The 18,149-nt window shown below is 40.6% G+C and overlaps 1 protein-coding gene across 7 annotated transcripts in view; it reads right to left on the bottom strand.

Annotated features, from left to right (window-relative positions):
* Positions 1–6,826: 6,826 nt before the first annotated feature.
* Positions 6,827–18,149, bottom strand: part of NCOA1 (nuclear receptor coactivator 1) — a 136,222-nt gene continuing 124,899 nt past the window's right edge. For 4 of the 7 annotated variants that reach the window (XM_084901419.1, XM_084901420.1, XM_084901422.1 and 1 more), the window contains 3 exons: positions 16,986–17,169; positions 13,005–13,094; positions 6,827–9,196 (listed from right to left, as the gene is read on the bottom strand). In XM_084901419.1, coding sequence (XP_084757545.1) covers positions 9,026–9,196; positions 13,005–13,094; positions 16,986–17,169 — 445 coding nt within the window. In that variant the 3' untranslated portion in view covers positions 6,827–9,025. Of the gene's footprint in view, positions 9,197–9,281; positions 9,339–13,004; positions 13,095–16,985; positions 17,170–18,149 lie in introns of all 7 variants that reach the window. The other 3 variants (XM_084901424.1, XM_084901423.1, XM_084901421.1) reach the window with 3 other exon arrangements.

An 18,149-nucleotide genomic window follows, 5' to 3' on the forward strand; every position in this document is an offset into this window, starting at 1 on the left:
ATGTAAAAATGTTTTAAAATTGACTGTGTCCAGCCCTGGTCAGTTTGGCTCAGTGCATAGTCAGCCTGTGGACCAAAGAGTCCCGGGTTTGATTCCAGTCACGGGCATGTATCTTGGTTGCAAGCTCCCCCCTGGCCCAGGCCCTGGTTGGGGCTCATGCAGGAGGCAACCAATCGATATATTTCACATCAATATTTCTGTCTTTCCCTCTCTCTAAAAATCAGTGGGAAAATATCCTCAGATGAGGATTTAAAAAAACAACACACAATAGCACCATACGTGTTATTCAAGCCTTAAGATGCAGACAGTCTTGTCTCAAGCTTACAGATTCAGAAAAGCTTTGACATGCCCAAGATCAAAGTCAGGGTTTTGTCTGTCCAGTCTTCCCTTAATCTCTCATAGTGGGTTACCTCTTTGGTTACCATCTAGATACTAGAAGGTGATCATAAGTAGCTCAAACACTGAGAAGCTGGTCTTTCATTTTATGTTGGTTAATTGACATTCTGGATTATAAACCATCCTCCTGTGACTGTAAGGTCCAATTATTATTGGATGAGCTGACAAAATTGAGTTCCTGAACTTATAATTGAGGATCAGTGTCTAGGTCATTGCTTCTCATGGGGCTGACAAAATAGAGGACTTCTCTAGAAGTGGTTGTTAAAAGTACATTTTAGTGTTATTTAATCAACACACATTTTCTGCACAGATTCTGAGATTCCTTCCTCAGGGTGTGCCTGTGCTACCTGGTTGAGTTTCTTGGCAATAGTGAACCACTGTTACTGTGCAAAGGTGTGTGGAAAAATGGGTGAGAACCACTGACCTTGACTACCATTGCCTCACAAGTTTTAGCTGTCCTCCAAGGTCAAGTTTAACACAGAAGAGGGGACTAAGATCTAAGTGTGGGGACCAGTAAAAACTTCTTAGAAAGGGCATCTAAATTGAAGCCTTGAAGGACAAGCAGGAAGGGGAAAGAAGTATTACAAACCATGGAAGAAAATGACATGGACATGGAAGTGAGAACTCGGTAAATTCAGAAATAAAGACCATTTGTTTAGAGTATGGAAAGTTATGATAGTTAAAATGTAGAGTGATTTCAGATAAACTATAGGCAAGATGTAGGTTGTGTTTAGAAAGATTTCTCTGATGACTGTGTGAAAGGTGAATGTAAGAGGCACGAACATGGTTACTGTAATCATTCAAAGAAAGGTAAGTGCTGAATTTGGTCTGTGATTAACAGGGTTAGGAAGAGGATAGCATGAGGCACTACAAGGGATAATTTCCCACAATTTGGAGAGAAGAATTGGAGTGGGTTGTTGAGGATGATGACACAATTAATATAGATAAGAGAGACCAGAGCTTATTTGTGGGGAAGTTATTTGGTTTGGGACTTAGGTTTGAGGTGCTGGGGAGTGGGGATGTATCCATGTGGTAATGTTCCCCAGTTGGAAATTCAAGACCAGATTTTGAGAGAGGTCTTGACTAGAAGAGCAAACTTAAGATGCATAGGAATATAAGTGGTACTGAGTTCAAGGGAAAAGGGAGAGTAAGAGTACAGGGACTCACTTCAGAACTATTACCCTCATGCAAATTTAAAACATGAAAAAAATCAGTCTGTTAGCAAAACCAAAGTTAGTGTCCAATTTACTTTCAAAATGGAAACCCCACCAAACTTCTAAGGAACTTGAGCTCCAGAGAACAATTTTTAACTCATCTGTCGGTTAAAAAAATTTTTAAAAATAGTTTTAAAAATTGATTTTAGGGAGAGGGAGAGAACATTGATGTGAGAGGGAAACATCAATCTGTTCCTCCCATTCGCAACCCAATTGTGGATAGAACCCAAAACTTGGGCATGTGCCCTAACAGGAAATGAACCAGTGACCTTTCAGTGCATGGATGGCACTCAACCAACTGAGCCACACCAGCCAGGGCAACTCATCAGTCTTTCTGTGTCACTGTGCCATGTCATGGTGCTCTTATCTCAGTTGTACTGTGCAGTGGAAACAATGGCAGTTTTCATCCCAAAACTAAAGAACTGACTCTGGGGTCCAGAACTTCCTAGCCACCTGGCAAAAAATCTGAGCTTGTTTCCCCATCTGTAAAAGAAGGCTATGCCCTACTCTAATTGTTTCAAAGGATTTTGAAAATCAAATGACATACTGTATGGGAAAGTGCTGTACAAACTAAGAGATTATTAGCACAAGAGTGTTAGCCAAGCACATTGCCTGGCAGAGTAGAAAGAAAAGTTTCCCTTAACTGATTTAGAAACTCCACTATGAGAAAGGAAGCAGATTCAGGCAAGCATCTGTACTTCCCATCAGTGTCTGCCCTGCAACAGTCCATCAAAACATGGAATAGCCCTATAACCAGTTTGGCTCAGTGGATAGAATGTCAGCCTGTGGACTGAAGGGTCCCAGGTTCGGTTCTGGTCAAGGTAATGTACCTTGGTTGCGGGCACATCCCCAGTAGGGGGTGTGCAGGAGGCAGCTGATTGATGTTTCTATCTCATCGATGTTTCTAACTCTCTATCTCTCTCCCTTCCTCTCTGTAAAAAATCAATAAACTATATATTTTTTAAAACATGGAATAAACACCACATTGGTCTAAGGTTTTGTGTTTTAGTAGAAAGGAGTATCTGTTCCATCAGATTTTCCTCGTAGTGGGAGGAAAATCTGATGGGACAGATATTCCTTTCTAATGTCTAATTTTTAAAAATACTTTTTGTTGCTTTTAGAGAGGAAGGGAGAGGGATAGAAACATCGATGAGAAACAAATATCAATTGGCTGCTCCTGCAAACCTGTTACTGGGCATGTGCCCGACTGGGAATCAAACTAGGAACCTTTTGATTCCTGGATTGATGTTCAACCACTGAGCAACATCGACTGGGCCCCAACATTTTAAATCTTTTATTTTTCTCAAGTCAGTGTTGCAGCCTTGTTTCGGATACCTGTGGGAATTGCTTAGTTTTCTGTTGGTTGCACAAACTACCAAGTTTCTGAGACAAGCACAAATAATCTGACCAGAGCCCAAACCCAGGATAGGAGAAAAATGCTTTGTCTGCAGATGGATCAAGAGCTTGAGAAAAGTGAATGCTTCTATGATCTGATCCAAGAAAACAAATTTCCTGTCTCACAACAAAGGATCCAGTCAGTCATTTTATACCTGCCTCAAACGAAACCCATTTTCCAAAACATTTTTAAACTAAGGGATGACACTGTAGCCTCAGGGAACTCCCTTTTCATTTCCTGTTTAGATATGGACAGACTGCCTCTCCTAAAATTTTAGTAGGACCCAGCTGGTGTGGCTCAGTGTTTGAGTGTCAACCAGTGAACCTGGATGGAGGTCATGGTTTGATTCCTAGTCAGGGCACATGCCTGGGTTGTGGACTTGATTTCCAGTAGGGGGCATGCAGGAGACTGCCAATCGATGATTCTCATCGATGTTTCTATCCCTCTCTTCCTCTCTCTAAAATCAATAAAAACATTTTTTTAAAAATTTAGTGGGGCAGCTTGCTGACCTAATCACAAAGCTCACTTCCATTCAGGCCTCCAAAGGGCAAGAGCTCTGCCGTCTCTGGAGAAGGGCCAGGTCCTCTCTCCTCAGCCCTTGAATTATCATTTCTTTTGAAGGCCTGTTTTTGAAAGTTATTTCATGTAAGAAAATTGGCTAAGGTCACACAATAAGACTCTGAATTAGTCCTACTTCATAATAGTGCAGGATAATGAATCCAGATTTTAGAATGAGAAGACTTAATTTCAAGTCCCAATGGATTGGTAAAAGTTATTTGTCATAACCTTTTAGAGTTTTTCTTTTTCTTTTTTAAAAAATATTTTTATTGATTTCAGAGAGGAGGGTAAAGGGAGAGAGAGAATCACCAATCATGAGAGAGAATCATGGATCAGCTGGCCTCCTGCCGCTCCCTACTGGGACTGAACCCACAACCTGGGCATGTGCCCTTGACCAGAATGAAATCCAGGACCCTTTAGTCCACAGGCCGATGCTCTACCCACTAAGCCAAACTGGCTAGGGCTGTGGTTGGCAAACTGCGGCTCAGGAGCCACATGTGGCTCATGAGCTGCAGTTTGCCGCTCTGTTGACTGAGTTTGCCGACCGCTGGGGTAGGGGCTTAATCACAAGGAACAACAGCCTGTAATTATTGGAATTGAGAGTCTAGGTCAGTGGTTGGCAAACTCATTAGTCAACAGAGTGGCAAACTGTGGCTCGTGAGCCTCATGTGGTACACGAGCCACAGTTTGCCGACCACTGGGCTAGGGCTAGAGTTTTTCTTTTTATGAGGACTTTCTTAAATGACTGCAAAGGATTACATAGAGAATGTACTGAAAATCACCTTACAAATTGTTACAGTACAATTATTTTTCCTGAATGTTTCTAATATTGTTACCAACTACAATGGAGTACTGTGTAAAATATGTAAAAACCTATAGTTCTGGATAGAGCTGGTAATGGAAGAGATCTCAGCTAGTGGCTGGCAAAATTTCCAACTGAGGATCCCAAAGTCTAGTTCATGTTTCTCCTGGAGCTCTTAGCTGATTTCAATTACTTTTCAGTCTATCAGCTAACATCCCATATAATAAAAGGCTAATATGCAAATAGACTGAATGGCAGAACCACCAATCGGCCACTATGACATATGCTGACCATCAGGGGGCGTGTGCATTGGCCAGAGTGGGATGGTGCAGCAGGTAAGTGGGGGCACCAGACCTAGGTGGGGCACCAGTTGCTGTCATCAGGGCAAATCTCATGGTTACTGAAAATTCTTTGCTCCCTTGTGCCATGGCCCTGCCCAGCACTTGCAACCATTGCCAGTGCCAGCCCCACTTGCACCTCCTGCTGATGCCAGGCACCAGTCCCGATCACTTGGCACCATCAGTGGGTGCAAGTGGCGGCTGTTGGCCCTGATTGCCCCGAAGGGCTATTACACCTACCCCTGCTCCTGAGGGGCGATTGCAGCAGCTGTTGCTCACACAGGCTGCTGGTGCCGGCCCCAATTGTTCCTGGCAAGCAGGAGTGGGGCTGCCGGCAGACAGGGGACAGGGGGCCGGAGGATGGACTGAGATCCACCCCTGTGCCTACTGTAGCCTTGTGGCCCACGGTTCAAGGTGCACGAATTCGTGCACTTGTCCCCTAGTAATTCTAATAAAATGGTTATGAAAACTCAGGAACAAGTTAACAATGTAAAAATCCAGCTCTCCAGGGTCCCTTCCTCTGCATGTGCTCTTCCTCAGACTGTTCTTCACTAGCTATTTCCCCACCATCTGGCAAACCTCACTTCAAATGCCATTTCTTCCTCAAGGAAACCTTCCTGGACTCTCCAGACAAGGCCTCACTAACTTAATCCAATTCTGATTATAAGCACTAAGTCCCCCAGGTGAATATAAGCTCTGGGAAGGAAGCATGTCTGTCTGGGTCCTTCCATATCCCTACTACCTTGGATAAGGACAATAAAATGTATTAAATGAGTGGAAGAGGCCAGAGCTTTGTTTCTTTAATCTTGTTAGGAACTCTTGTAGCAATAAAAAAAAAAAAAAAAAAAAAAAAAAAAAGCAGAAAACTAATCTAGCCCTAGCTGGTTTGGCTCAGTAGATAAAAGCATCAGCTTGCGAACTAAAGGATCCCAGGCTTGATTCCTGTCAAGGGCAGGTACCTTAGCTGCAGGCTTCTTCCTAGTCTGGGCCTTGGTTGGGGTGCGTGCGTGAGGCAACTGATCGATGTGTCTTTGTCACCTCGATATTTCTGTCTTTCCCTCTAAAAATCAATGGAAAAATATCCTCAGGTGAGGATTAAAACAAAAAACTAATTTAGCCCTGGCAGAGAAGGTTCTGGAGGGAGGCATGCTTCCTCTGGCAGTTTTCACCAATTAAAAGAATTTATGGATTTGACTCATCCAGATCTTCAGAGACACAGGAATGGTCCAGGATCAAGCATGCTCTGAATCAATCACTGTATTCAGGTGGAGCTGCCTTCTGGGAAGACCAGTCAGTCAGCCAGGAAACCAGCCCAACTTCTGTGTAAGCAGACAGCTTACATCATGTAAGGATCCAGAAGGCAGTTTCTAGGTATGGAACCTTACTTAAGCAAAACCATAAAGCCAAAGCTTCTTTCTGTCAACCTCACTTTCCCCTCCATTGTTTCTATTTGTTTTTCCAATGGCCTTCCCACAACTACTGTAGGATAAATTTAAATCAATGTTTAGCCTCATCGAAGAGAAGTATTTTTACCTTATCCCAGCTTTGGGAAACAAAGGGTCTGTTCCCATAAATATGACTTCAAACAACAGCTACCAAATCTGTGTATATCTGTGTGAGGGAACAAGTACAGGGTATACATCCTCCCCTGCCCTCTTGCTTACCTTCCTTACCCAGGCACACCGAGCCAAGTATTAGTGGATTTAAGCTGCCTTAAAAGCACACAAATAAGAGACAGGACCTGTCAGATTGAAAGAGTCTCCTCAAGTAAGACTCAACATCAGCATAAAGTTAGTATGTGAAAGCCAATAATAGTGAGAGATTGGTATGGTGTGACTCTGAAGTGCTGGGGGGACCAGATCTGGGTAACTAAGGGCTGGACCAGAGTGTTTAATCACCAAAGGGCCAAAGTCAGAATTTCCTCTAGGCCCACTGTCATGACTTCACTCGGACCTTCTCAAATTTCACTGAACTGGTTCGCATTAGGGTGACTTCCAGGATCTCTGGCTTCAGGGATTCTTTCCTTTATTATCCTTCAATTACCCATGAGCCATTTTGGGCTTTTGGCAATTCCTGCAGGATGTAGGTTTCACTTCTTCCCTGTAAATGAAGAGGCAACCCGTGAGGTTGTTAAACAAGTTCTATTCAGCAGCTGGAAAAGTGCATTTCCTGTGGAAGGACAGGAATTACATAGAAGCAAGCAATTTTATTTTCCTCAAATGCAGCAATAATTTCAATCTGTACACACATAAAACAAACAGTGCAATTATAAAACCTTGAAGGTGACATGCATACATTAAGGTGCAGCTGGGATGGAGGAGGATGTTAGCATCTCCAATTTTCCTCACCCCTTTTTTTTTTTTTCCTAGTCCTTATGCGAAAGTGCTGAGTCAGGAAACTTCATCTGGAATGCTCAAGTTAAAGGTGAACTTCCTGAAGCCTGCCAGTCTAACTATCACAAACAGAACAGAGATGATATCCTAGAGCGGTTTGGTAGGGACTAGAGTAATATGGCTGGGCTTTCAGGCTGGGAATGAATGACACGGGATGCGTTTTTCTGAAAAAAGGAAAAGAGATAATGTTTGTAACTGTGTCCTGTTTCTCTTTCATAGTTGCTACCCATAGTGAGCCCTTCCGCCAATCTTGTGATTCGGTATTATGCTTTCTGAGTGGATGCTGTCCAATGGAGTTATTTGGATCTAGGGGTGGTGAGATGCAGAGAGGACCTGGGAAAATGGCTTCTTCCTTGATGTCTGAGTCCAAGCTCCTCTTCCACGGTGAGTTCTTATGGCCTTTGCTCTGCCATGGAAGCAGAGGTAGCTGGTGAGCAATGCCAGGTGCTGTCGTCATTCACAGGCCCCCCGAGTGCAGGGAAAGGCGAGCGATGGGGGTCTACCTTTGCTTCGTCCACAAAACCTTCCTCAAGCTTTCCTGGCCTTGCAGCAGAACGTCTAGAACTAGAGAGTCAGTTCACTGGGTCCTTGACTCAGAGGCCAGGATGAGACAACATGTGGCAGAGTGACAAGACGCAAAGGGGAAATAGGGTACCAGTTAGCCTTCAGAGCAGAATAAATTTGTTTGCACTGATGAAAATTAAAATTCCCAAAGTCAATCTAAAAAAAAGTAAGATTTCCTTTGAGCACGAATTTCTGTACGAGCAGCCTGTGCACTTTTGGTGACAATTCCTTACGCTGCTCTCAAGGCAGATGATCCCAGCGAGACACCAGGGCAGTGCGAGCTCTGGCTCATCAGGAACGGCTCTTTCTGGCAGTTGGCATTTTGATGTGAACCCCAACGTAAATCCATACATGGCATCACAGTTATTAAAATAATGAAATATCACTAGCCAGATGTAACGGCAATCCAATCAATGTTATATTTCACACACAAATATAGAAAAATCAAGAGTATGATAATAAAGCCATAAAATTAAACAGAAGGAAATAAATTTCTACAAGAAATCAAATGTACTTACAGTGAGATTTAAAAGGTAAAAATAAGCTACTTGGATCATAAACGTAATTTTATTTTAAATAACTTTAGCTACGTCAGCCGTTAATACAATAAAAGCAGAAAGAACAGGCTGCCTTTCCCCAAATTTAATCAGAAAATGGTATCTACAATAATTGACAGAACTCGCTTCTTTGTCCTTCACCCATCTCATCAAAAATTATTGCATTTTCCCTAAACTGTATTTTTTTTTGGATTCCTCTGAGTACTCTCATGTCGTCCTCATTCCTGGAGGCATCTTGGTTTAAATCCATCTTTTAAAAAAGGAGGAGGGGTACATATGTGGAGGCAAAATATTCTCTTGAAGCCAACAGATACAGAGTTGCTAGAAGAAGCTGATTGTACACACAAGCTGCCTGGGGTCTGGAAGGGCTGCTGAGACACGTGACAGCCTTTGGTGAGGGCGCGGGCCCTTCCTCCTGGGCAGAGTCGGACGGACGGAGCCCGCGGGGGCCGGGCTGTCTTCGCTGTGGAACTTGTCCTTTTGGTTCTCCTCCAAAGGCCTTCATCCAGATAAGTAGCCAATGACTGATTACAAAAATAAGGATAATTAAATTTGGCTCAAGAAATAGATTGTCCAACTGTTCTGCCTTGTTATTTTTCAATATCCAAGGCCTTTTTACAAAGAAACAAAAACATATCTCAATCTCCCAACGAAAGTGAACTCCTTTTTATTTTTTATTTTTGCTCCAAATGCTACGACCTGAAGAATGGCTGCAGATTGAGATACCAAAAATCTCAGAAAAATATATAATATATTTGTATATCTCTGTATGTCTATTATTTAAATTTCACATTCCTTTAAAAGTGGTTATTCAGTCAGTAGCTGCTGAAGGAGGCTCTTCTGCTGGGCCTGGGGGGTCTGTGGTCCGGCCGTGGGCTTTTGAGTTCCCAGTGGACCAGGCTGGTTCAGGTAAGGGTCCCCGCCTACCAGATTCACTGTGCACTGGACGTCAGCAAACACCTGGACCTGCTGCACCTGCTGGAGCACAAACGAAAGATGTGTTTAGACAGAAAGGCCTGCCCCCCCGGCTTATGAGTGGGTACTACTTGAAGTGGAAACTCACTAGAGCATTCCTCTAGTCTGTAGTCACCACAGAGAAGAACTCTTCTGTCTTCTTGTCCTACAAAAAGAAAATCGCTGCACTCATTTTGCTCAGGGTTCTGGAAAGTTCACACTTTAAAAATAAAATAAAAAATCAGAATGGTCAAACCTCTCACAGGGTTGCCATCAATACTGAAAGTGAGCATTATTGCTAATATTGCCACGATTGGGAAAAGCCCAGCGTCAGAGACTGGGTATCCAGTGGTGGGTTAAAAAAAAAACACCACACATGTTATTTGGAAAACCGGTTCAAAAGCATTCCATAGGTAACTTTAGTAGGATAAAAAAAAAAAATCTTTATGATGTTAGAAAATTAAGGACTTTAACCCAGTATTAGCAAAATATAACCACCACAGCTCAGTAACAGGACATCAGCATTACTAAAGTTAATGTCCCAAAGTACCTAAATGTACTATTACATATTTATTTATTTATTGCCTTTAGAGTTACAGCAAAATATTAGCAGAACAATTTTATATTTAACTTCTTTTTCCTGATAGATAATCCATTGAAACACATGAACTAAAAATAACAGTAAGTTACAAAATGAGAACAGTGTGAATTTTCCCTTTAACTACTTTCAGTAATAGAACTATTGCTTTAAAATGTCTACAGTTGCATAATTATAGCGTTTTCTATTGGGAAAACAAAACCAGAAGTTAGTCTGTATCAATCAGTCTTATTAAAAAGTCATTTGTAGAACTGATAAAGGCCAATGTCACACTGTAAATGTTCCAGACCAAGGAAGGAAAGGCCTTCTCAGTCATCTAAGTACACCTAACTAAGTGTCTCAAGCTTTTGGCCAACTTGAGCTTCGAGTTTAATAAGCTCCTGAGGTATTTTAGATTAATGATGCATTTTCTTGGCCATTTGTATCGTCACTAATTCGCGCCAATTACATTCAGCTTTTCTGAAAAATATTTTTTATCCTAATTGAACAAAAGTTGTTTTCCATCAACCTCCACTGGCCAAATGTCAAAAGTCCCAATGATCCTGTTGCCATATAAGCCTAGCCCCAGGTCCTTCCATCCAGTGACACCTCTAGTCTACTCTCCTTCAGCTAAGGAAGGCATCCCTGAGCTTTTCTCCTGCCTGATGAATGAGCTCTACTTAGATTAGCCTCAGTTCTCTCCTTGGCCTCTCTTTTCTCATCCTCCTCTTTCCCTAGTTTCCCAAATTTTGCTTCTTGCCTCCACATGCTTCCATTTCTTGTTTTCTTTAGGGATCTTCCTTTATATCTAAAATACACCAACTCTCTGAGTCTATTCTCTAGCTGCCTCTGTGTCCTCCCTCACCTTCTTCATTCTAACTCCTTACTCTTACTTTTCCTTCTGGAGCTCCCCCCTGGCCTTGCTCTCTTCCCATGTCAACAATCTCCCTACCAGCTCTCTTCTGGCGTCTCTTTTCTGGGTTCCTTTCCTGTTCTCTCTCCTGTCTTCTCCTCATTCCAGCACTCCAAATGCTGTTACACCACCCCTGCCCCTCATTCTCCCCTAGTCCTCCTTGCCTCCTTTGTTTCCTTCTCCTTTTCTGTACCTCTCTCTCTATATTTCTGTCTAACTCACTCTCCAATTTCTGTTTGGCAAAAATAAAAACATTGGAGCAAAGAGAAATTTCAAGATGGGCTACTACAGAAAAGATTCTGCCACGGAAGCTTAAAAAGCACAAACTATAGTGCTTTTAGGTGCTGATTTTTTTAAAAACAATTAACATAAACTTTCCAGTTTGTATGTTTCAACTTATGAAATACTGGGGCAGAGCTTAAGATGTTTTTGTCCCCAAACACTTGAAAATATTTTTATAAAGGCATGAAAAAACAAACTAGAAAGAAAAATTCTGCTTCTTTAAAAAAGAATGCTTTTAAAAAAGATAGTCTATATTGAAATTAAAAAAAAAAATTTTTTTTTAAAAAACTCTAAAAAAAAGTACACACTGCAGCCATTTTGATCTTGAAGAAACGAGGTCCCTTAGACCAGACCACAAAGGACTTCTAATACTGCCACATCTTCATAGACAGGTGAGGCAAGATGCAAAAAAACAGCTTCAGATTTACCAGATCAGAAGGGTGGTGTGGGAGCTGAGTCCCAACCTCTTAAGATTTCCCAGAATAGTTTTTACTTCAAGTCTTGATTGTTTTGTTTGACCTATTTTGTTGAGCTGCTCAGTGTCAGTCTCTGTAGGTGTGAGACTTTAAAAAACTTCTGGTGAATAAAGACTCATCTTCCCCATCACAGAACCCCCCCTCTTCACAGGACTCAGGTCCTATTCCTAATGGACGCAGTCTCCTAACTGCTCCTGCTCCTCCAGAGCCGCTGCCCAGGCTCCTTCTCTCCCCTCCCCCCTCCACAGGAGCCTAGGCTGGCGCTTGGATCGCTGCTTCCTCACAGGATCACTTATGCACGACTGCATCCATATCCCTTTAGGATTCATGGCCCCTGGAAGTTGGCCCCAATCTACTCTACCAATTTTAATTCCTATGAGTTCTTATTACAAACCCTCTGCCTTTCTTCAGTGAATGCGGTTTCCCAGCACTCTGCTGAGATACACTACTGTCTCCCCGTCTCTGGACCCTCCACTTCCAATCCCCTAGACTTCCAAGTTTACCCCACCCTAGCTTCCAGCCAACAGACAGAAGACCTTTCGTCTTCAGTTGGCCTTGCAAACTATCCCTCAAAGCCCAGTTCAGTCCCATCTCCTATGGAAAAGCTCGTCTAACCATCTCAGCAACTTCTACTATTTTAAAAAAAACAAACAGGTCTCTTGTTACTTGGAACAGAAATTTGAGTGACAGTTTATGTGTACAGTCTATGTGCTTTATCTTTCGACAGGCCCTCCATGGGATAACAGAAAGAGCATCAACTTTAGTGTTAGAAGGACCTGGGTTTGAACCACAGCTCTGCCACTTTCTAGCTTTGTGAATTGTGCCTATAATCAAATCTCCTCGGGTTGTTTCTTCCTCTTCATCTGTGGGGAAAGAGGAATGCTACTCCTTCGGGGGGGAAGGGAAGCGCCCAGCACGGAGCCTGGCAAACATGAGCATTTATTTCACGGAGCGGACTCCGTTTCCTCCCGTCTTCACACAGCTCACCAGAAGGGCAAACGTGTCTCATGTTCCTTTGTATCACCACATTAAGCATAATGCTGGTACTTAAAAAAAAAAATTTAAGCTACTTATTAAGAGACTAAATACTAAACCAAAGTTACTATATTGAATTGAAACCTCCAACATTTCTAAATATAGGTCAATATAAAAAAAGTGGCAAAAAAAAAAAAAAAAATAGTGGCCACTCATGCTTTTTTATATATTGTTTTAAAACAAACTTCTAATAAGGAGGCAGAGTACATGGCGAACATTTTGTTTTAATTGAATTTACGGAGATCTTTTGAGGTATTTTGATTACATATGCATTTGAGCAGTGTTTATTTACAAAATGGTAAGTAGTAGCCACATTAAATTAAACCTTATGAAAGTTTATCTCAACAATCTGACCCTCTCAACAATCCTATAAGCAGGTATCTTGTTAGTTCTACTGGTTATGCAGCAGCTCAGGAAGTTCCCTAACATGCCCGAGGTGACACAGCGAAGAAGAGTAGGGCCAGGACTCACACCAGGTCTGACTTCCAAGATCATCCTCTTTGTTTCGTGTGTCTCTGACATCTTAGGGCTCAGAATTTTCTTACTGACCTGGGTTCCATCTGCTTCTGTTTTGAGAAGGTCCGTAGATGAAAGCTGGTTGCAGTAGAGGCCTGTGTGTCTCAGTGCCGAATCATTCATCTATTGGAGAAAAGTACAAGAACAAATTACAAGATAGTTGTTTATGCTGAAGCTCAAATTCTTCAATTAAAAACCGTCTCACTGACAGAAAAGTAATAGGACAGCAGAAATAGAGAGCTTAGAAATTGTCTATGTTGTTAGAAGTGAGGACAGTGGTTCCCTTTGCAGGGTGGAGAGTGATGTAGAAGGGAGAGAAGGAGAACCTCTGGGTGCTGGCAATGTTGATCTGGCGGGCAGTTATAACTGTGTGACAATTTATCTAGTTAGATAAAAAAGAATATACTTTTTGTATATTCTTATATATGATACTTCCATTAATTGCAAAAGACTTCCACTTCCAGTGAAGATTCAGTAACAGGGATCAGATTTTACCATCTGCCTGAATCAATTAAAAAATTGGACAACATATATAAAATGAAGACACTCAAGACATTGGACAAAGGCAATAAAAGAAAGTTACTCCTAGGAGTTGGGAAACAATTGAGGTTGAGTCCTGTGATTATCCCAGCCCACTGCCTACAGACTTTCCAGGCTGTAGCGCGGGGACAGGGGACACAGGCAGAGCCTGGCAGACTTCCCGAGTTGAGAAGATGCAGCTGGAAGCTGAGATGGCCAAGGCAGCTGGAATTCACAGGGCAGAATATCTGATGAGAGAGCTACATAGAGAGCAAGTTCTGAAGATCTGCAGATCCCCTCGAGTCTACGGCTTAGTATTGATCAGCTAATAGGTATCAGGGAACTACTCAAAGCAGAGAAATGATTCATCTGAAAAGATTTACATGGGATAATCCTCAAAGATATGGGAATATGTCTTGAATCCACTAGCCAGAGTGGAAAACATTATAATTCATGTATTACCAAATAGGATTTGCCTCAATACTAGGGTAAAATTAGCCCTAACTACACATAGCTATGGTCCCACTAACGAAAAAAGCAAGACCTGAAAATGATCAAACTGTTTTCAAGTAACTTAACCACCTCCCAAAACAAAGCTCAAGAATATTTATAGGAATATTAACAAGGTAAAATTTATGTCTAGCATCCAATAAAAAAATGACCAGGCATGCAAAGTAGCAGAATAATATGACCTATAATGAAAAATAAAGTCAACCAATTGAAGCCAACCCCAAAATGATGCATGTGATAGACCTGATAGGTGAGAATATTAAGACAGTTATTATAATAATCATATTCCATATGTTCAAGAAGAGAAGGATAGACTGAACATGTTAGAGATATGGAAGCTACAAAAAAGGTCCACACTGAACTTCTAGAGATGAAAAGCAATGTCTGAGAGGAAAAACACATTGGATAAAATTAACAGGTCAGACACTGTAAAAGATCACTGAACCTGAAGCTATAGCACCAGAAACGATCCAAAGTGAAACACATAGAGAAAAAAATGGCTGACCTCACACCTCTCCCCAAACCTCCAATCTCCCAGACCCAGAGAATCAGTGAGCTGTGGGATAACTCCAGGTGGCCTACTATAAGTGTAACTGAAGTCTCTGAAGGAGGGGTGGGGAGCTGATAAACAGGCAAAACATTGGAAGAAATAATGGCCAACATTTTCCCAAATTTTATGAAAATTGCACATTCACAAATCAAGAAGTTCACTGAAGCCCAACCAGGCATAAGAACCATAAATAAAATCACATTAAAGAATATCATAATCAAATTGCTTAAAACCAGGAATAAAGTAAATGAATAATCTTAAAAGCAGCGTTAAGGGGGAAAATCAACATGTACAGAAGAACAAAGACTAAATGACAGCGGATATCTTATCAGAAATAGTGAGCAACATCTTTAAAGTAATAAAAGCTAAAACTGCCAACCCAGAACTCAGGGAAAAGAATTTTCAGATGAAGGTGAAACAAAAACTTTTCACACATATAAAAGCTGAAAGAATTCATCACCTGCAAACCTACACTATAAAAAGTGTTAAAGACCTTCAGTCAGAAGGAAAATGATATAAAATGGAAATTTGGATCTACACAAAGGAATGAAGAACACTAGAAATAACCACATGGGTAAATAAAAAAGAATTCTTATTTAAATTTTTAGAAAATATACTTGACTGTTTAAAGTGAAAGTACTAACAATATTTTGTGGAGTATGTAGGCATAATATGTGTGACAATAGCATTGAGGGGAGAAATGGAAATAAACTTTTGTGAAGTTCTTATATTACATGTGAAGTAATGAAGTATCACGTGAAGGCAGATGATGATAAGGTAAAGATGAATATACCCTATATATAGCCAACAACAAAGGAGATAAAATAAATTTAAATATTCAATTAAATTTTTAAAAAGGTAAGAGATGGAAAAGAATAAAAGTGAGACTTTTAAATCCAACCATATCAATAATCACATTAAATGTAAATGGGCTAACCACTTCAATAAAAAGGCAGAGAATGCAAATTGAATTAAAAAGTAAAACTCAGCCGAAACTGGTTTGGTTTAGTAGATAGAGCGTCGGCCTGCAGACTGAAAGGTCCCAGGTTCGATTCCAGTCAAGGGCATGTACCTTGGTTGCGGGCACATTCCCAATAGGGGGTGTGCAAGAGGCAGCTGATCGATGATTCTCTCTCATCGATGTTTCTAACTCTCTATCCCTCTCTCTTCCTCTCTGTGAAAAAAATCAATAAAATACATTAAAAAAAAAAAAAAAGCAAAACTCATCACAATAAAAATACACTTTAAATGTATGTTCTTTAACCTAATTCATTATATATTTTATTATTTTGTTTTAATCTATTGTAGGTAGTGAATAACTCTAATAACTGACTAAAACAAGATAGCAAGGACAAGGAACAATCCTATTTAGTTCTTTTATTTTGCTATAAAATACGGATTACTAAGTTGTTGTTTTTTCTCCCTGCTAACTTCATTAGGCTTACTATATAATATATGGGGAGCAGGGACTTAAAAAAATTAGTATCAGAAAGGAATTCTATAGAAAAGGTAATTAGTGTTTATGTATTTTTAAGATTTGTTGTAAATTATGGCTACATGGTCAAAGCCTAGTTACCATAGTCTACTTCGTGGTTGCCAATAATGAGTATATTAACTACAGGGAGTTACCACAGTGATCTTCTTAAATACCACTTTGAACTTAGTAATTCTCTCTTTAAAAATCTTCAGGAAGCTCCAGGATAAACTCTAAACATTGAGATGGCCTGCAATACCTCTGAAATGCCTATCACATTAATTCTGCTCTAAGTATAACATTAATATCCCTTTAACATTCGTTAAGCTTCTCAACTTCTATTTCTGCCTACATCATGCTGTGAGGTCCTAATGAATGCTGGGGGTGAAGTGAAGCTTAAAAGTTGCCCCAACTTAAATGCTCTTTTCTATTCTCTTTCCTTAGACAAATCTTCCATGTAGCCTTTCCTCACTGGGACACTGTTCCTTTACACTCTCAGTAGTTAGCTGTATATACCCCTCATCTGACATAATATGTATGGTTCTATGGGGGTCCATCCCTTCACAGCTGTTTTGTCCTATTGTTCAACTAATCCTCTGTTCATGTTGTTTAACCCTCGCTTGGTTAATAGTATCTCCTATAGAGCTATCATTGCACATAGCAAGTACTAAATAAACGTTCAGAACATAAAGGGGTAAGTTCCAAGCTAATGCATTATATGTACATTTTATAATGAATCTAAAACACTAAAATCTCCTGAGACTAAAATCTTACAAGGTCAGTCAAAATTTCCATTGAATATCTTAAGGATAGCAATTATCAAAAGACAGAGGGAAAGAATAAAGAAACGTGGTTATTTTGATGAGTAACTATACATACACCTGACTTCCCTTAGATTAATAACTTGTGGGGAGGTGTGGTGTGGTGTGTGTGTAGCAGCTGTGCCAGTTGTGCCGCTTACCTGCTCAGGGCACACCGTGTTCATCCCTGGCATCTGCAAAGAGCTCATCTGCATCTGGCCCATCATCGGGTTCATGTTCTGCACATTGGTGTTTCCACCGGCCATGGACACCGTGATGCTCATGTTGTTGTACACTCCTGGCTGTGCGGGCGCGGGCTGGTTCTGGACGGCTTGACCGAATACACTGTTAACTCAAAAACAATCCCAATTACATCCACTGATCGTGAACACGGAACGTGACTGGACTCTGTTTCTTAATTACTAGACAGAATTCTATAGACAATACTGTGCATTCTTACGTTATACCTAAGCTTTATCTAATTACAGTATGTAAGGTGAATATAATTCAGATGCATTCTGAACTCTGCCCAAGGGGTTTAATAACTAAAAAAGAGCTCATTTTAAGTTACAGTCATCTGGCCGAGTATCAGATTGGTAAGCTCCAATTAATTAAAATAAGGAAGTTTTCCACATAAATAAATCATCCAGATAACCGAAGTTTACCCATTTAACCATCAAAATCACTCTAAGATCACCAATGTTAAACCAGTTTCTATTAGTAGATAGAACTTGAAACTTTATATGTGAACCCCCAAAATTCTATGTGATACAGATCAACAAATCTAAAGGAAAATATATGAATTGTATGTCTTTTATAAGTTCTACAAAACACCAAATGTTTTCTGATTATCTGCCAATTGTTAAACAATAAGCTGCAAAGGACTTATTGTAAAATGCTACCTGATTTAATATTAATTATGGAGAATTTTATTTAAAAGAATATTTACCCTATCAATGGCTTATCTATTCCTTGCTAGCTCTTGGGAGAGAAGCAGGATAGCTTTGGCAGATTAGGGTAACACTGGAATTAACAGGCTGAGAAACAGGCTATTCATCATGTCTGAAGTAAAGTAGTAAATATTCCCCAAGTAATTATAAAACACAAATGCTCAAAGAAAATTATAGGCCTAGGAGATGGTCAATAATGCATCTGTGAACCATTAATGTCTGCACAATGTGTACGTTTGTAAGGCAGTGCCCCAACTAAATGAGAAGAAAAAACCCATGAGGCTACTGTTCACTTTCCAATGAGAACATTTCTGCCTTAGACAACGTTCATTTGTCAACTAATACATCAATCATCACTGTGGAGACTCCTGGCTT

Source organism: Pipistrellus hanaki, assembly GCF_964339955.1.
Source record: "Pipistrellus hanaki genome assembly, chromosome: 12".
NCBI lineage: Eukaryota > Metazoa > Chordata > Mammalia > Chiroptera > Vespertilionidae > Pipistrellus > Pipistrellus hanaki.